This window comes from Xiphophorus maculatus, chromosome 14 (assembly GCF_002775205.1).
Source record: "Xiphophorus maculatus strain JP 163 A chromosome 14, X_maculatus-5.0-male, whole genome shotgun sequence".
In the NCBI taxonomy this organism is placed as follows: domain Eukaryota; kingdom Metazoa; phylum Chordata; class Actinopteri; order Cyprinodontiformes; family Poeciliidae; genus Xiphophorus; species Xiphophorus maculatus.
Window position 1 is genome coordinate 20070964 of NC_036456.1, and position 21096 is coordinate 20092059.

A 21096-nucleotide genomic window follows, 5' to 3' on the forward strand; every position below is an offset into this window, starting at 1 on the left:
GCTAAAAAATAGCATCATGGCTAAGCTTAGCTAAAAATTTACAAAGCAGCATGTGGAGAGTCACAAGCATGTTGACTAATATGGACTTGAAACATTCAGTAAGTTAAAATTAATGCATAAGCTAAAATTAGCCAAAATGTTAGCGTGAATGCTGTGAGTAGCATGTGGGGTATCACTAGCATGTTGTCTTACATTCACTTCCTTCATTCAGTATACTAAACATAGGTAATGTACAAGAAGTAGATACAATGCTTATTTTAGGGAAAAGGCTAATGCACTGACCTGAGAGAAAAGGATAATGCAGGCTAAGGTTAGTGCACCGCCTGTGGCAATGCACTAATCTGAAAGGAGGTATAAAGATCTTGCATTTAAATGACAAAAGGATGATGAGTGGCTTTATCTTTGAACAGGGCCCGACTTGAAGACGCTTTTGGAGGATCTGGGATTGGATCAGTTCTACAAGGAGAAGCTGTCACTCAGCAAGATACTGGAGATCAATGAGAAGACCAACAATGATGAGCCTCCAAAGTGTAAATCTGATCTTCCATTGTATTTTCTTAAGAAACTAATGACGGTGAATGTAACAGCTAGAAAGATAAAATGTACATCAGCTTCTGAGTCCAACAGTAATGATACATTAAGGGATCAGTGTGATTTTAATGATCTATTTGCCTGTCATGACATGAATGATTCTCTAAATCCTCTTGATTTAATCACTGCTCTCTTTCTGTGTTCTGATGGTTTTGTTCATCAAGAATTAGCTCTAAAAATGTCCATGTGTCAGTTCTCTGTTCCTCTGCTGCTTCCTAACTGTGATACACAGCAGTGCACCCTCATGCTGTGGGCCATGAGAGACATTGTTAAGAAGTACAGACCTTCAGATCTTTCAGAATCAAAAGGCTTCATAGAAGACAGAATAGTTCTTTCTGAACTTCCAATGATCTCATTTGTGAGACTGGGTGAGTGCTCTCTGTCCAAATCAGAGATCCTCAATAAACTTTTGAGTAACTCTGAGCAATACCATGACACCTTTGTTCACCGTGACATGGAGTCTGGAGACATTCCAAAAAGAATATCCAATGGACTGACTGAAATGACCTGGTACCTTCCCTGTGGAAACAAAAACATGGACATCTTCAGTGAACCAGTTGCTATAGCTAACCTTCGTGGAGACATTGCTTCATTTGAAACTCAATTCTCCTTTTTGTGTCAGACATCTGCTGCAGTTTTTGTTTTCTTTGACCAGCTGGACTCTGAGTGTGAACTGCTGATGAACAAAAACCACAAAGCTCAAATCTTCTTAGTGGGAAACCAACAGAACAAGAGCCTTACTCCAGATGGTCTAAAGAAACTAGCAACCAGGCTGAACTTGACAAAAAACAATATAACTATAAAAACTAACAAAACAAATGATGCAGATTTTGTCCAATCTTTGAAGAAAACTGTGAGCAGTGTACTTACCAACCCACAGTTGAAGATGTCAATAGAGCAGATGGCTGTAGTTGCTCGTGAATTAGGAATTCCAGTTGATGAAGATTCTCCAGAGTGCCAGGATGGAAAGAAAAATGCAGATGCCATCACTGCAGAGATAAAAGATACTTTTCAATTCAAAGAAAATCAGTTTCCTTTGCAAGGTCAAATATGGAAGGAACTGACTTTCTTGGAAAAGGAAGAATGTCGTCTCCGAAAAGTTGGTTCTGAAAATATAGAAAACTATAAGAGCAATCTTAAAAAGAAAAGAGAAGAGCAACGTAAAAAACAGAACTCCTATGCAATGTCAAGTGTAATGACATGCTTCATTAGTGCAATATCCAGCCCACATAGAGAAAGGTGTTACTTTCTGAAATGGATAAGAATTAACCTTGACAACTTGTCTAGAACAGAACTTTCTGGCCTTAGGGAGCTTTACAAGGAAAAATGCAAAGATTCTGAAAACAAACAAGAGATCAAAGAAATTGACCAACAACTTTCCAGCAGCTCACTGGGAGTTGAGCACTTCTTCCGTGAAATGGGTCAGATCTACGAAGCTTCTCTTTACCTTCCAGAAACAGATCCATCACGTCAACAACTGCAACATCTGCCCAAACTCTGTGCTCAGTTGTTGCTGGATGGATTTCCTCTTGAGCTTGTAGATGGAGATGCTTCCAACATTCCTCTCAGATGGGTGAGTGATGTTCTCTCTCAGCTCAATGACTTGGTGTCTCCAAAGAACAAGATCCTGGTCGTCACAGTTCTTGGAGTTCAGAGCACAGGGAAGTCCACTCTCCTTAACACCATGTTTGGAGTTCAGTTTGCAGTCAGCAGTGGTCGATGTACTAGAGGTGCCTTCATGCTGCTCATCAAAGTCAATGAAGACTTCAAGAAAGTTCTCAACTGTGACTTCATGATGATCATCGACACTGAAGGCTTAAAGTCACCAGAGCTAGCACAGCTGGACAACAGCCATGAACATGACAATGAGCTGGCAACACTTGTTGTTGGTCTGAGTGACATCACCATTATCAATATTGCAATGGAGAATTCAACAGAGATGAAAGACATCCTGCAGATAGTGGTGCATGCTTTCCTCAGGATGAAGGAGGTCGGCAAAAAGCCTCAATGTCAGTTTGTTCACCAGAACGTTTCTGATGTTTCAGCTCATGACAAGAACCTGAGAGACAGGAAGCTGCTGTTAGAACAGCTGAATGAGATGACCCAGGCTGCAGCTAAAATGGAGAAGAAAGAGGAAAACAAGAACTTCACTGATGTGATGGAGTATAATCCAGACACTGGGAACTGCTACATTCCTGGACTCTGGAATGGAAACCCACCAATGGCTCCAGTCAATGCAGGATACAGTGAGACTGTCTATGAACTCAAGAAAAACATCATCCAACAGCTGGGAAAGTGTGAGTCAACTTCTAATAACATCTTGGAGTTCAGAGAGTGGATAACCAGCCTGTGGAACGCAGTAAAACATGAAAACTTCATCTTCAGCTTCAGAAACAGCCTGGTGGCTGATGCTTACATGAGGCTCTGCACAGAGTACAACCAATGGGAGTGGGAGTTCAAAAAGGAAATGTACAAATGGGTTACCACAGCAGAAACAAGAATTTCCAATGTTGGTTCATTTGCTGCAACATCTGAAATATCTGACATGAATGAATTCATGACCGAGTTGAAAAGTGAAGCAATCACAGAGCTGACCAAGTTGGAGACAAAAATTCTTGAAAACCTGAAAAAATACTTTGATCAGCCAGAAGGTCATGTTTATCTGATTGAAGGATACAGAGAGGATTTCTCCAACAGCATAAAGAGTCTTCGACGAGAAACTGAAAGATCAGTGTTCAACCAGATCACAGCAGCAGCTGATATTAAGAAGGGATTGAAAGAACTCGACAAAATCAGGGCCACTTATACAGAAAAAATTGAGAAAGCGGTTTGTGATTTAATTGATGAATGTCGTAAGAGAAAAGTTGAAATGACTGACAGAGATCTTGATGAAAGTTTTGATAAGATGTGGACTGAAACACTGAACACCTTGTCTTTCTCTAAACAGCAGACTACAAATATCTTCACCAGTGTGTCCCATCAGTTGCTAACAAATCTTTCACACAAAGGAAGCCATGCATGTGAACTGCTGAGTAACAAAAACCTCAAAGACTGTGGACAGGAGCCTTTTACATACAAACCTGAAGGAATGAAGGAAACAGTCAAAACTTTTTTTAAAGAACTTCTTTCCTGGACAGGTCTAATAAAGACAAGACAAAAAGTTGCTGACAGGATTATTTCCGATTGTGATGACCATATTAGTGATAAAATCAAGAGAAAAACTAATTATCATGATACTTACATTCAGGAGATTCTTCACATCATTGATAAGAGGTTGAAGAAAGCTGATGTTGACATTGAGTTTGAGGTGTCTCTGAAACAGCACATCTGTGGATCTGCAGCCAGAAAGTTTCAGAAAATGCATGAAGAATTTATACAAGAAAATGATCCTTATAAATGTCTGCAGAAAAACAAGGAAAGGTTTTGCACAGATTTCAAAGATGTCTTCCACAAACGAGATCAATGCCAGAAAAAAGCTGAAGAATTCACAAACCAAAGTCTGAAACCTGCTGTGGAAAACTTCATCTATCGTTCTCTTGGTGTTGATATTGTTGATAAAATGATGACAAAAGAGGAGTTCAGCACACGAATGTCCTTCCAGTATTCAATTTTATTGGATCTGATTTCAGAAAGTGAAAGTAACTTTGAAGACTTTCTGAGCTACATTCTCTCATATGAAGGTCATGTAAAATCCTGGATATCTGGTAGAATAGAGAAGACATTCTCTTCTGGGTCTACTCTATGTGAGTTAGAGGACAAACATCTTAAGTTCTGCATCGACCACATAAATGATGCCATTAAAACGGCAACAGCAGAAAAGTTTGACAGCCTGAAGACATTTGTTGTCAAGATCTGCACAGAACTTGAGGATAAACTGGTAATTTCCCAGGATGCTCTTGATGCCTTCATGGTTCTGAACAAGTCTGACCAGGAACAGTTTGCTCACTGGCTCAACAAGTGTGTGGAGGAAATGACAGAAGCTCTTAGAGAAAAGTTTAAATCAACAATGTTTGAAACAAAACTCTCACGACTCCATATAAAACCAAAGAATGAGCTTTTTAACAGAGTGGTTGGTTGTGGCAAACAGTGTCCATTCTGCAAAATACCCTGTGATGCAGGTGGAGAAGACCACACTCACCACTTTGCTAATTTGCATCGACCTAATGGATTAGGTCTGTACACATATGTAGCCTCTGGGAAACTCACTACTGACATCTGCTCTTCTCTTGTTGTCAGTGACAAACGTTTTCGCTGCAGTGACACAAAGAATCAATGGCATAATTACAAACAATATAGGGAGATTTTCCCAGACTGGAATATTCCTCCAGATGGAAGCCATGAGACGTCAGATTATTGGAAATATGTGATGAAAACATATAACAAGGAATTTGCTGAAGATTATGATGCAGAGCCTGCTGACATTCCTGATGCTTGGAAGAGAATCACAAAAGAACAGGCAGTGGAAAGCCTCAAGAAATCATTCAACATCAAGTGAAACCATAATTCAAGTTTAGTTGTAAGAACACAATTGGTTCTTGCATGTAGATTTTTTTGTCCTTTTTTTGAAAGGCCCAATTTACACGTTGGACTCACCCCTTTCACAAAAGCCAAAATAAACAGCTTAGGCCTAATTTACTGTAGCTCTTTATTTTCTTCATTGATCATTTATAATTTTAGCATTTTGTCATTTTATTATTTTATTAAGTTCTGTTTGAAACATATTTTGTCTGAAGATATTTACACTCTTGTTGAAAGAATGTATGTTTGCTACTACATTAGATGGATAAATGGAGAGTTTCAGTACAAATTTATTGTTCATTGTTAACGACTCAATGAAATCAATTCTCCATTGTCATTACATCATTCAGTGGGTGATTGCTGCAAAGTCAATCACTGGATACATTTACTGAGTTTCCTTAGATAGAAAAAGTTTTACCAAATGAAATACCAATCTGAACGCAGATGATTGGGTCAAATTAGAATATATTTAATTTTAAATCTGTTGATCTGATGTGGTTGAAGTGATTATGTATTTCTGTATATTGTATTAAATTTATCTGTTTTGTATTCCAAATTATCTTGAGATTACATTTGCTATGAATTAGTGCTAGAATAATAAACTTAATTGAATTAAGATTGATGTCAAATTATTTTTGTTTTTGTTATTTTTGCTGTATGGGTGCAGGAATGTTATGAAATAAATGTTCTTATATATATTTAATTTGTTTGATTGGCATATTCTGTGTCATTTCCAGATAAAGTGTTTTGTTTGCATAAAAATGTCATTTATTTTTTCCCTTTTTATCATTTTGTCACATTCATAAGGGTTTAGGGTTTATAAACATCTAGTTCTGGGTTTTATCTTGAGTTTATCTCAGATTTCATTCAAATGTATTTAGGTTTTCATCCTCAGCATTTTTCATCAAATGTAACAGAAAAATTCAGTTCAACTAAATTCAAAGTTTTTACATGACTTGCTTTTTGTCAGATTTCTCTCTAGTACTGTGCTGACTTGATGTGTCGTTGTGCTAATTATGTTAAATGTTTGTTTTTTATTTCTAACTAAATGTCTCAGCAGCTGATGCTCTTTTCTTCTGTAAACAAATGGAAAGCTGATCATTTTTAGTTAAAATTAATTATATCCAATAAATAATAAAATATGACATCTTGTTTGTGACATGTTTAATAAAATATGTTGTTGTGGATCTCCAAAGTTTTTTTTTATTTGTGAAGAAAAATGTTCAGAATTTACTTGAAATAACAATTTCATGATAATTGTTTTTTCTTATTTAAAATTCATCAGTCTGATATTATCTTGTTACTTTATGTAATTTCATAGAGTGCCTCAGTTAAAACAATGTATCTGCTATACACTGAAAACCAATAAAGTGGAAAAATAAGCTGCACACTAGCTGTCCTATCTGTGGCTGTATGGGACAACAACTCTGACCTTTAACCTCTCTTGGACAAGGAATGAGCCCATGAATCCTAAAGAGGAGACGTCCTGAAGCTTCAAATAAACAGACAAAACTTTGAATGAAAACTACTTATCCTAAAACAAATTAAAATAATTTTTTTTTAAATTCCGAAGTAATATAACTAAAATGAAATCCTTCAACGCCAGAATATGTAAATTATCTTCAATGTATTTCAGTCATAACAAAACACAACATAAACATTTGCAATATCTGACTGAAAAGCTCAGGCAAGAAAACAACCAGTTCATCCCAAGTTTAACAAACACCCAGTTTGTTTGGGTTTGGTTCAAGGAAAACTAAAATGAAACAATGCAAACAATGTGTGTGACTGAAAAATGACTTTAATTAAGGAAAAATCCCCAAAGAAACTTTGAAGTCTGAGGATGGAAAGAAATGACAGAGGAAGAGCTTAGAGGATCTTAGTTATGTCTTGCATTAACTTCTAAAATGAAAATAATATCACCTTAAATATACTCTTCTATATATTTCAACCATTTGGTTAATCTCAAGTCTTTCTGCATTTTGTATAGAATATAAAATAACTGCCAATTTAAGTGTCACGATTTGAAGTGAAGAGGATGGTGAGGATGATGCTGAGGACCCAGGTTGGAATGAAAGAAGGATGTTTTAATGAAGAAAATACAAAACCCAAAGTCCAACAATCCAGGCAGCACAGAAATGAGCAGAAGGCTAAAACTCATCTAATGGTAGCAACTGGTAGAACTAAACTAAAAGACAGACAAGATGAGGACCCAACAAGTAACACAGGTGGGATTAAATACGCAGGGAGACAATCAGGAGAAACAAGGGACAGCTGGGGGACAATCAAGGGTTGGACAGGACAACACAGAGACTCAATTTTTTTTTTTTACCCCTCCAGGGGTCTTTTTGTGGGCTCTAGTGTCCCTTATATGATAGTAGGCTGACAGGAAACAGGGAAGGAGAGGGGGGAACACATGCGGCAAATGTCATCGGGTCCGGGAGTCAAACCTGCGACGGCTGCGTCGAGGACTCAAGGCCTCCAAATACGGGTCGCGCTAACCACTACGCCACCACGGCACGCCCAACACAGAGACTCAATTAACTGAAAACGACACAAAAACCAAAATTAACAGAGAAAAAAACCAAAACCTTACAGAAGGACAAACTGAAGGCCCTTATGGCTAAATCTGCTCCATCATCTGAGACTGAAGTGTTTATTTCACACATCTAAACTGATACAATCAGTCAAAACACTTTTATACTTTCTAACAATTCTCTGTATTTGGAGTTTCAGTAACAATCAGTTTTTCTACCTTTGTGATTTCAGTATTTTATAAACATGTGAGGTGCTTTTCTGTGTTTACTATATTACTATAGTTCCTTATTTTATTTTTTATCATTGATCATTTATATTCAGTATTTTGTCATTCTTTTGTCATTCGGTGTTGCAGAAAAGTGTAGTAAACATTTTTTTTAAATATATTTTTAAAAAATATTTAGAGTTCCAAATATTTGAACTCCAATTATTTGGGACTCCAAATAATTCTCAAAAGAATACAAGAAAATCAGTCCACAAATCCCACAAAAGTGAGGAACTGAATATTTGGAAAATATTTAATTTTTTTTATTTGTTAGAGTTTAAAACAAAGCTGATGCATTGGAATGAGTTAAAATAAAAACACCAACATAATAGTTTTAATCTAGTTGGTTAAAATCAGTCCAAATATATTTTAATAATCATGTACAAACAAAGTTCTTCTGTGAATTAATCAAGTTTGATTGATTCAGTTATAAATTACTTTGATGATAAAGTGATAAGGAAGAGAGGTAACCACAAACAGAAACCAAAAGCTAAAGTTGATGTTAGTGAACTGATGCAGGTTTCCTGAAGAGTAGAAACCGATCTGTGAAGTACTTGAAAGCAGAGTCACAGATTAGTAGAATAATCTCAATGAGGAAGTAAATTATCAAGGTTTCATTCTGAAGTCAAGACATCTGATAAGAAGGAAGATCAACACATTGATTGTGTTGGGGATTTACCCCAGACCCCTGGAGGAAAAGGACTGAACTGCAAACAGAACAAGGAACTGGTAAATAACTCTGAATGCACAGCTTTACCTCAGTGGTATGATGAGAATCTAGGAAGGAGGAAATTCAACAAAACTGGGCGTCAAACTGATATCATAGATAAACTCACTGTAGATCAGAATGTTTCCTCTTATGCAGTGAAGTAAGAAATGAGGAAACACAAGAACATTTTGATCTTGATGGCTGAGTAAAAACTGCATCTCCAATAAATAATATTGGATCCAAAGTAAAGTTCAGCCTACTGTTTGTGAATCCAGTGTTCATACTGGCTCAAAAGTAAAACCAGCTGCTGGTCAATCCTCCAACACCAAGTCGCACCACAGACTGATCAGGAACTAACTGATGCTCTAATCCAGGTCCAGGTAAAGATCCATCAGGAGAACATCAGGCGTCTCATCAGGAACATGGCCAGATGTTGTCTGGAGGTCACACACACATGGAGGCCACACACACTACTGAGCCTCATTTAGACTGAGGAATATTGACTGAATCAATCTGTCATGTTGTTTTAAACTTTCATAGAGAGCATGAATCCAAATTCAGATTTCCAAAATGAAATAATGTTGATTTACAATGATCATTTTTGTTATTTTCTTGTAGCTAGTTTGAATCAGACCAAATATATTTCAATAATCATCTACAAACAAACCTCTTCTGTAAATTAATCAAGTTTGACTGTTTCAATCATAAATTAAAGCTGCAAGCAGCCTCGGGCGGCCCTCGCAGCAAGCGCCGCTCCGGCCTATTGGCCACCGCGGGGGTTCCGGCCACCGCAGAAGGTCTCGCACGATTTCCAGAGCCGCAGCCAACTCCCGACCGCAGAAGCTCCGCCGCAGTTTTCAGCACCGCCGCCCGCTAGCCGCCGCAGTAGCTGTCGCGCATTTTCCCCGCCCATCCACCGGGCGACACGCGTGAATGCGTTCGGCGACGCTCCCCGACGACTGTCAAAAAATCTGGTGCAGATCGGTCGATGCGTCGAGGAGATACGGCCGATGTATTACCTTAGGGGGCGCAGTGGAGTCAAATTACATCTCAAACCCGTCGGGCTCTTTAGAGGTGAACAAAGATCATACATATCCAGTTTGGTGCCAATCGGATGATCCATGCGTGAATTAGAGCCAAACGTATGCATATGGCGAGGGACTGATATTCGCCATTTGGCCACGCCCACACGGTTCAGCCAGCAGCGAGCATTGACAGAGTTTATCATCCGAATCATCTTGATTAGGTCAAGAGAGCCATAAACGGAGCTTTCCAAGGAAAAAAACGGCACTTCCTGTTCCGAGGGGGCGGGGCTTAGATGACGTCATAACATGATGACGTAGGATCGTCCGGCATCCCACCAGGAACACTCAGGCAAATTTTGGTGCAGCTCAGTCAAAAAATGTGGAATCCAGAGGCAAACGTATACGAACGGCGTTGCCGCCATTGAAAACTCTTGGCACTTTAAAGCAAGCGAGACCAACTTCCTATCTGTCATCCAACACAGAATCACCTTGATTAGGTCAAGAGAGCCATAAACAGAGCTTTCCAAGGAAAAAAACGGCACTTCCGGTTCTGAGGGGGCGGGGCTTAGATGACGTCATAATATGATGACATAGGGTCGTCAGGGTCCCGCCAGGGTCACTCGTGCAAAGTTTGGTGCAGAAGCTATCGACCGTTCACAGTAGAATTACACATTTTTAATTTTTTCCTACATTACAAAATTGAACTCTGTCTTTCCGTAGGGCAATGCTGCCCTCTGGTGTCGAATTACTGAAATAATGAAACTATTTCAGTAATTTCAGTAATTCGACACCAGAGGGCAGCATTGCCCTACGGAATGATGAAGGATCCCCTTTGTAATTACATATTACACAGTCGATCACAGGGGAACTTTGAGCCCTGCTAACCCCCCTTCAGCAAGCTCATACAGTCACCAATTTGATAACTTTAAATCAGACATGCCTTATGATCAGACTGACCGAGTTTGAAGCCGATCAATCGAAAACCCTAGGAGGAGTTCGATCAAATGCAAAGGCTGTAAACGTCAAAATCGAGGTCAAATGAACTTCAATCTAAAATGGCCGACTTCCTGTTGGGTTTAGAGCATGGCTCTAAGAGACTTTTTTGTACGTCCCGACAAGATACACATGTGTACCAAGTTTCGTAATTCTAGGTTTAAGCATGGCTTGGGGCTGTTCATTTAAAATACTCTAGGGGTCGCTATAGAAAAATTAGGCCACGCCCACCAAATTTCGCTATGGATTCCTGTTGGCGGGTGGATAAGGATCCATCCTAGTGAGTTTGGAGCAGCTCACCCCGAAACTGTGGAATTCAGAGCCAAACGAAATTCGATGGCGTTCGCAACGCCGCCACGCCCACCTGCTTCATCGCAGCCGGTCGGGGTTGGAATCCACAACACACCAACATGTCTTCTGTCTCTGGACACAGTTTCATGTTGATTAGGTCAAAGGGCTAAGATAGCGACCGTTCACAGTAAAACATTACACTTCCTGCTCTCAGGGGGCGTGGCCTACGTAAAAAAAAAATTTCACTGCAGGGTATTATAGGACACCCGATGCCGATCAATCACTGAAAGTTTGGTCCCTCTATGTGTTTTTGTATAGGAAATATAAGAGGTTTTTGTTTCCTGGCGTGTAGGTGAACTTTGACCCCTGCTAACCCCCCTTCAACATGCTCCAAAACTCACCAATTTGATAACTTTAAATCAGACATGCCTTATGATCAGACTGACCGAGTTTGAAGCCGATCAATCGAAATCCCTAGGAGGAGTTCGATCAAATACGAAGGCTGTAAACGGCCAAAATAGGGTCCGAAATGGACCTTCAATCCAACATGGCCGACTTTCTGTGATAGTTGCACTATGACATTACTTGTAAATTCTGAGCGTCTTAGTGAGCTCTACAACTGTACCGAATTTCAAGTCTCTACGATGAAGTAAGTGAATAGCAATGGGTCTTTTGAAAATTGCTAGTTGCTGCCGTTGAGCAATTTTTTTTGCGATTTTTGCGGCAACCTTAAAATTCAAAATTTTTAAACCGCCTAGTCGCTTCCGCCAAGTTTGGTGAGTTTTTGAATATGATAAAGCCCCCAAAAAGGCGCACGAAGAGGGGGTAAGAATAATAATAATAATTAAAGCTGCAAGCAGCCTCGGGCGGCCCTCGCAGCAAGCGCCGCTCCGGCCTATTGGCCACCGCGGGGGTTCCGGCCACCGCAGAAGCTCTCGCTCGGTTTCCAGAGCCGCAGCCCGCTCCCCACCGCGGAAGCTCCGCCGCAGTTTCCAGCACCGCCGCACGCCAGCCGCCGCAGGAGCTGTCGCGCGTTTTCCCCGCCCGTCCACCGGGCGACACGCGTGAATGCGTTCGGCGGCGCTCCCCGACGACTGTCGAAAAATCTGGCGCAGATCGGTCGATGCGTCGAGGAGATACGGCCCATGTATTAACTTAGGGGGCGCAGTGGAGTCAAATTACATTTCAACCTAGTTGGGCTCTTTAGAGGTGAACAAAGGTCATACATATCCAGTTTGGCGCCAATCGGATGATCCATGCGTGAATAAGAGCCAAACGTATGCATATGGCGAGGGACTGATATTCGCCATTTGGCCACGCCCACGCGGTTCAGCCAGCAGCGAGCATTGACAGAGTTTATCATCCGAATCATCTTGATTAGGTCAAGAGAGCCATAAACAGAGCTTTGAAAGTAAAAAAACGGCACTTCCTGTTCTGAGGGGGCGGGGCTTAGATGACGTCATAATACGATGACGTACGATCGTCCGGCATCCCACCAGGAACACTCATGTCAAATTTGGTGCAGCTCGGTCAAAATATGTGGAATGTAGAGGCAAACGTATACGAACGGCGTTGCCGCCATTGAAAACTCTTGGCGCTTTAAAGCAAGCGAGATCAACTTCCTATCTGTCATCCAACACAGAATCACCTTGATTAGGTCAAGAGAGCCATAAACAGAGCTTTCCAAGGAAAAAAACGGCACTTCCGGTTCCGAGGGGGCGGGGCTTAGATGACGTCATAATGTGATGACGTAGGATTGACGGGCAAGCCTCCAGGATCACTCAGGCCAAGTTTGATGCAGCTCGGTCGAAACATGTGGAATCTAGAAGCAAACGTATGGCATCGGCGTTACAGGTCACTTCGCCACGCCGCCACGCCCAGCTGCTATCTCAAAGCCGGTCGGGGTTGGAATCCTCAACACACCAACATGTCTTCTGTGTCTGGACACAGTTTCATGTTGATTAGGTCAAAGGGCTAAGAGAGCGACCGTTCACAGTAAAACATGACACTTCCTGTTCTCAGGGGGCGTGGCCTAAGTGATGTCATCATTTGACCATATGGTATTGTAAGCCACCTGATGTCGATCAATCACTGAAAGTTTGGTCCCTCTATGTGCTTTTGTATAGGAAATATAAGAGTTTCGTGTTTCATGGCGAGTAGGTGAACTTTGACCCCTGCTAACCCCCCTTCAACATGCTCCAAAACTCACCAATTTGATAACTTTAAATCAAACATGCCTTATGATCAGACTGACCAAGTTTGAAGTCGATCAATCGAAATCCCTAGGAGGAGTTCGATCAAATACGAAGGCTGTAAACGTCAAAATCGAGGTAAAAAATGGACGTTCAATACAAAATGGCCGACTTCCTGTGATAGTTGGCTTATAACATTAAATGTAAGTTCTGAGTCTTTTGGTGAGCTCTACATGTGTACCAAATTTCATGTCTCTACGATGAAGTACGTTCATACCATTGTGTCAACAGAAAATTGCTAGTTGCTGCCGTTCAGCAATTTTTTTTGCGATTTTTGCGACAACCTTAAAATTCAAAATTTTTAAATTTTCTAGTCGCCACCGCCAAGTTTGGTGAGTTTTTGAATATGATAAAGCCCCCAAAAAGGCGCCTCTTTGGGGGGGCAGAATCGTAATAATAATAATAATAAGAAACAGTACAGAAACAATAGGCCTTCGCAGCGCTTTGCTGCTCGGGCCTAATTAAAGCTGCGAGCAGCCTCGGGCGGCCCTCGCAGCAAGCGCCGCTCCGGCCTATTGGCCACCGCGGGGGTTCCGGCCACCGCAGAAGCTCTCGCGCGTTTTCCAGAGCCGCAGCCCGCTCCCCACCGCGGAAGCTCCGCCGCAGTTTCCAGCATCGCCGCCCGCTAGCCGCCGCAGAAGCTGTCGCGCGTTTTCCCCGCCCGTCCACCGGGCGACAGGCGTGAATGCGTTCGGCGGCGCTCCCCGACGACTGTCAAAAAATCTGGCGCAGATCGGTCGATGCGTCGAGGAAATACAACCCATGTATTAACTTAGGGGGCGCAGTGGAGCCAAATTACATTTCAAACCCGTTGGGCTCTTTAGAGGTGAACAAAGGTCATACATATCCAGTTTGGCGTCAATCGGATGATCCATGCCTGAATAAGAGCCAAACGTATGCATATGGCGAGGGACTGATATTCGCCGTTTGGCCACGCCCACACGGTTCAGCCAGCAGCGAGCATTGACAGAGTTTATCATCCGAATCATCTTGATTAGGTCAAGAGAGCCATAAACAGAGCTTTCCAAGGAAAAAAATTGCACTTCCTGTTGTGAGGGGGCGGGGCTTAGATGACGTCATAATATGATGACGTAGGATCGACGGGCATACCACCAGGATTACTCAGGCAAAGTTTGATGCAGCTCGGTCAAAATATGTGGAATGTAGAGGCAAACGTATACGAACGGCGTGGCCGCCATTGAAAACTCTTGGCACTTTAAAGCAAGCGAGACCAACTTCCTATCTGTCATAAAACACAGAATCACCTTGATTAGGTCAAGAGAGCCATAAACAGAGCTATCCAAGGAAAAAAAACGGCACTTCCTGTTCCGAGGGGGCGGGGCTTAGATGACGTCATAATATGATGACGTAGGATCGACGGCAATCCCACCAGGATCACTCAGGCCAAGTTTGATGCAGCTCGGTCAAAATATGTGGAATGTAGAGGCAAACGTACACGAACGGCGTTGCCGCCATTGAAAACTCTTGGCACTTTAAAGCAAGCGAGACCAACTTCCTATCTGTCATCCAACACAGAATCACCTTGATTAGGTCAAGAGAGCCATAGATGAAAGTTTCCAAGGAAAAAAATAGCACTTCCTGTTGTGAGGGGGCGGGGCTTAGATGACGTCTTAATATGATCACGTAAGATCGACGAGCATCCCACCAGCATCACTCAGGCCAAGTTTGGTGCAGAAGCTATGTTCACAGTAAAATATGAGACTTCCTGTTGTCAGGGGGCGTGGCCTAAGGACTCCAGTTCAACCAGTAAACTGATTGGTGTCCCACTATTCCAGTTAGAAATCCCATATCAATTCTACCAATTGCAATTGATTCATAAAATAAAGACCTTAAATATCCAATTGTTGCAAAACCAAAAGAGATTAATTAAAACTTTAAATGTAGCTTCAACCTGGAAAGACTCACAGAAAGAAAGTAGGTTTTAGAAAGTTTATTTGACAAGCAATAATCTTTGGCGCTCAGATCCCGGCAGTAGACACTGCGCTGGTAACTGCCAGAGAAAATGATCTTTTTTCTATATGAAAACCTTTTTGAATAACGTCACTGGTTACATAAATTAAACCAATGTGTAAATTCTAACTATAACTGTCTTCATCTCACCTGCTCAGCCAATCACCTGATCATGTGTCTCCATCCCAGCCTAACGGCGCCGGGTTCATCTCCTCCACCCTTCATAAAGTCCGGCTTGATGTGTGCAACTGCTCCTCATCTGAGCTTCCATCAGCTCCACCCCGACTACACCTTCCACCTTCGCTTTGCTTGTTTAATCTTGTTTGTATCTGAACAATATGTTTCTTTATGTGCTTGCTTTATTACAAAAAAACCCAAGTTGATTCTTACTGTTAAAACATAAACGACTTGGCTGTATGTCAGGTTTGTAAAAAAATTTGTATTGATTCCAGTCATTGTTCAAAATGTATAGGAAACATTGTATTTACACATATAAAATATTGCAAGTTATTAGCTTTGCTTGCATTTAAAATTTTTAAAACAAGGTTATCCTATTGTTAAATAACGCTGTTACAATATATTTACAACTACTTTATTGGTTCTACTCTCTCCAACAAATTACAGCCACAATGTAACTTTGTGTGGAAACGGCACCATTTCTATGAAAACTAAATAATTCAAATCAACTGAGCTACAAGAAAAGGAACATTCAAAAATGTAAATAATATTGAACGAACACATTATTAAAAAGGATGACTGCACAAGTCAAAAGGCAACTATTATTTAGCAGAAATGATTTAAAATGGCATGTCACAAAAAAAAAACTAACAATGTGTGACAACTGAAATGTGTGAAAGACAGTGCAAAGCAACTAATATTCTCCTTGCATTCAGTATTGACAGTCAGTGCAGTGTCCAGGTCGGCCATCACAGTAGTAACCAGGGTACTCTCCTCGTCTTCCATTGCCGGTGAAGCCCGCAGTCTTTATATTATTGGTGGCAGGAAGAACACGTTACAACTGCAAAAGGAATCCGGTTTTCTGCCTTGAATGTTTTTGAAAATTTGCCCCAGTTGATCTCACCTGTTAATGAAAAATCGATTTCATGTAGTTGAAATCTAATTTCACATGTTTTAGGTGAAAAAAGTCAAAGGTCCTTACCATCCAGCCAAGCAAAGTGAGTCTTCTTCCTGAAAACTGGGTCAGACACAACGGCTTCAAAGCACTTGCAGGTCAATGCCAAGGTGACGCAAGCCGAGTCTCCCTGTGCCGGTATCACCTCCTGGAGAACAGCTTCAAGAACATTCAGAGGCATCTGAAAAAAACAAAAAAACAAACAAAATAAAAAATCACATTGGACATTATGATCAGTAAAACAATAGTTAATAATAGCCATTTCACCAAATACTTTGTTACTCTTACTTGTGTAGTTTATTGCAGTTACTTACTGTAGCGAAGGTTCTACGTTCTAAACTTGAGGCTGGTGGTATATTTACACTCGCCACTGTGTGTCGATCAGGACAAACTGAGGAGGGGATTTCCTGTTTGTGAAGCTCTCTTTATTTGGTTGTTACAGCAGTAGTATAGGCTTGGAGTTGGAGATGTGTGGATGTGGAGGTGAGGTGATGTGGTCTAAATCATAACAGAAATAAAGCACACGTTAATTCACCTTAAACATTATCACGTACAAGTTGCTGCAGTGACATCTGCTGGCCACAAACTGACTACACGTATATTTAATGCTACAACCGATAGCTAACAGGCTAACCCGGCATTAAACCGGCGACTCTTATGAATATAACATCAACATGTAATACAGACGGAACTACTAAATGAACTGCCTTGATACATTTAACAGCAATTACCTGCAGCAAGTCAAGAACGCACATCGACCTCAACCGAAACCGTAAGCAGCAGCTGCGTGTCTCCACTCCCAGAGCTATAATGTTTCTGCAGCTGCTGAATGTGCAATAACGAACTCGCCACCGGGTGGCGCACCTCCCTCTCTCAGTCCAAAGTAATAAACACCCGAACCTTTGTAACACTTACTAAAACTATATTGAAGTAGTGCTACTCGTCATTAGAGTATCACATCTGGGTACTACACTCAACTATAATGGCAGCTGTTAGTTTATAAAATATATTAGACTTTCCAGAAATTTAACATTGGTGTAGAAAACATATTTAAAAAAGATTAACCTTTAAAAATAAAACAGAAATACTAGAAAACTGGTAAATATGTAAAAAATATTTTATATTTTTCAAGTGTAGTTATACATACCGTTATGTTGAACCATAGCAGTTTGTGCTAAATGGTTCTGTAGCTTGTATTAGGAAAGGGAACAGCAATATTTATGTTCATGTTGCAAATATATACGTGGATCTGTATAATGAAAATAAAAAACAGTTTGAGCATAAAATACATTTCTTAATTATACATGTTATCTACTTTTCCATTTTTATCTAATGGTGCCCTGCGGGATAATAACTAGCTATGCTACATGCTAAAATTAGCCTTGCCCTTTATTAATTAAGAATTTCTCTAGTTTACAGCAGTTAATTGTATTTTCAACCTAATCTAGAAAAGCGTATTGATTTACTATGTGAAAAAATGTAATAAGGTAAAAATACCTTTTGTTGACTTTGTGAGTTTTGCATTGTTGATCGTGCCGAACATCAATGGAAGAACCTGTCAAACGTCTTTCTTTCTTCTTCCGTTCCTTTTAACCCCGCGTCTTAAGGTGATTATGAAAATAGCGCCCCCTTCATTTCCGCAATGCAATAGTCCCATTTCCAAATAAGGTATGGGACTGGCGGAAAGGTCGTTTCCCGCTCCTTTCTGTTTCCTCCAGCGAGGTCCTTCTCAACGAAGTAGGTAATTTATGGTATTCTTTTAATAATAAGCTAACGTTTTTATTGTCTTTCATCTTTATACTAGTCATTATATATATATTTTGTGCTTTCTAGAACATGGCGAATGTATCCCCATTAAAACTGCCCAGGCTAAGCCACTCGGACGACAAGGGCATACAAAATGCAGCACAGCTCGCATGTGTAAGTATATGTGTTCGTAAGTAATTTTAAAAAGTATTGTGTTTGGAAATTTGTTTATGAAGTTGTTTAGTGTTAAATAGTTCAAATAACGGTCATTCTTTTTGGATATAAAAACATACCTTTGAAGTTTTAGGCTGGAGAATAGCGTAACTCTCGCCTGAATTCGTTACACGTGATCTACGAATATAAAATGGATGCTGCAGGTACGGCCGCCATTATAGGAAAGGACAGTGCATAGCTGAGATAAATGTAAGATCGGGAACAAAGCTTGCGTTAGACCGGTGCGCAAATCACATAAGATGGAGAGGAGGAACACGTCTGGAAAGGTTGGTAAAATAAACCGTAGCTTCCCGGCCAATACTGGAGAATTTACTGATAATTATTAACAAACTATAAATCGTCGTGGTGTAGGGTAAGGAAGCAAAGAGCGGACTGGATTCGTGTGGTTAATATAAATGTGTTATATGTACGACTGTTTTCATTTGAAGTGAATTAGTTAAATTCTTTATTGATATTGCATAAAGATATAATTACAATATTTCTGTTCAAGGCATTCATAAGTGCACAATTGCTGTTGAGCTATTACCTTCACATTAATATTATCTTTACACAATAAAAGTAATGTAAATATTTATATTTGTTAGAGTTGTGATAAAAAGTTAAGCTAAAGAGAAGACATATCAACTGATAAAGCAATATTAAAGTCATTCAATTTCTTTTAGATAACTAAAAAATATTTCTAAATTGTTTGAACTTTCTATTTTTAGAATGTTATTTAATTAATATTTGGTTCATGGAATATATAGTTTTTCACAATGTTGTGGTATTATAGTTTTTATGTTGTTGTTTAATTTAAATGGATTACAATGTTGCTTGACAGCACAGTCTTACTTTATCCACTTGCTTTCGATTTGTGTGGTAGAATTTTAGCTGGTCCAATTTTTCTAGATTTCCCTGCACTTTATTATAATTGCAGTCTACCTATGGTTTTAGCAGTGGCAATGGATGAAGTGTTTTAAATCTTAGAGTTTTTAATTAAGGGATAAAAATAAATTATCTTTCAATATCTTATTAAATGCAGTTTACTTATTCTTGAAACATTTTTGTAGATGATATTTGTGTGACATGTTACATGACATTTGTGACATGCTTACTTTTTCACACATGACAAACTTAGCATGTGTTTTTCATGTGTGCCAAACACATTACAATAGAAATCCATCACTCTATTCCATTTAGAGTCATGAATTACTCTCCACATTAGTTGTTCAATAGGTTCTATTATAGTGTTGTTCAGTCAATTGTTAGTTATCATTTTAAAATATGTTTAACAGTAAATTTTTTTTCTTACAGTACCATTGCACAGATGTGAATGCTTCTCGAGAAGAAGTAAGACAGAGCGTGCATGGGGCTTTCCAGTTAACCCTGGATACATTAGAAAGAAGAGGCAGGCTGCTGAGGGCAGCAGAGAATAAACTGAAGTTTGTTCAGAAGGAACTGGAGACCTCCAAAGAAAAATTGGCCATTGCTCAATGCAAAATTGAGCAATTACAATGCTGTGCAGCCTTTTATGGCGATGGTAGGTATATTTAGTGTTAAATAGTTCAAATGCTTATCATGTGGATTATTGGTTTGATTACTGTTTTATATTTTAATCTTAATTAACATATGATATAATGGTAAATCAGGAGTTATTTCTAGTGTATACAGAAAGTATTTTTTGGTTCTTGGATGGTTCATTGTTTTTGTTTTTACAAATGCATTTTCAATAAAAGGAAGAGATTTATTTTGGATTAAAAAAATGTAAAAATCTTATATATGAAACTAAAGATTGAGCTGCACAAAATAATGACATTCATTCACTCATTTACACGTGAAATAATTATTATATAAATATTTGCCCCTCTCTAGTTAGCATCTAGTAGCTATCCCTTCATATTTCATCCTGGCAGAGTTTTTCTTTCTATATGTTCTGTGAGGCAGCTCATCTAGGCTTTATAGCTTTCTGTAGATTCTTCCTGCTATGCTCTTCTCTTGGGGGGATTTTTCTTCCACAACTTGAGAGCCAATATTTTTAATTTCAAAGCAGGATTACAGGTCTTTTTTTTTCTCAAAATGTGTAATTTTCTACTGAAACCTTTGGTCTTGTGCTCTTGCAGAACTCTGCTCATCAACGAAACATTCTCTTTTTGTTTTTTGTACAAAGATGTAAGTGTTGTAGTGGGTGCGTTTGTTTTCTTCTAGTGGGTGTACCTGTGTGGCTACTGTCCATTGCCATAATTCAAGAGCACACATTTTCATGTTTGCTTGATATCATCTCATCACTATTTAGTAACACAGTTAATCAGAAGATTGTTATTTACTATATTCAGTTGGAATTTCTATATGTGTTCTGATATTGTTTTTTTTTGTGCTAACATCTTTCAGAAAAAACTGATGCAGCCGTCCAAACGGAGGAGGAGGTGGATGGTGAGGAAATGAACTGGACGGCTGAAAATTAAGTTTTTTTTGTCTTAAGTTCACAAGTTTTTTTCACATTTGTTACATTTATCACTTTTTGTATATTAAAGAAAATAGTTCTACTTTTGTGAATGGATTCATTTTATATTTTTTTAACATGATAAAACAATATAGCACCTTTAGGGTAAAAGGTAGTTTAAAGGCTGTGGTTGGAAATAATTGGGGTGCAGATAGACAGTCTTATTAAGCATATACAGGGCTCTCATGAGATCAATAATAGATTATGGCAGTATAATATATGGAGCAGCAGCTAAAACATCATTACAAAAAATAGACAGATTACAGTGTAGGGCTTTACGTATATGTACAGGAGCAGTAAAAACAACACCTATTAATGCTCTTTTAATTGAAACTGGGGAAACTCCACTGGA

At 39.5% G+C, this 21096-nt stretch overlaps 1 protein-coding gene across 1 annotated transcript in view; it reads left to right on the plus strand.

Moving 5' to 3' along the window:
• The window catches only part of LOC106700238 (interferon-induced very large GTPase 1-like), a 95805-nt gene extending 90638 nt beyond the window's left edge, over positions 1–5167 (plus strand). Inside the window, exon 15 of the mRNA XM_023346717.1 lies at positions 411–5167. Coding sequence (XP_023202485.1) covers positions 411–5086 — 4676 coding nt within the window. The 3' untranslated portion in view covers positions 5087–5167. The remainder of the gene's footprint in view (positions 1–410) is intronic.
• The last annotated feature ends 15929 nt before the right edge of the window (positions 5168–21096 follow it).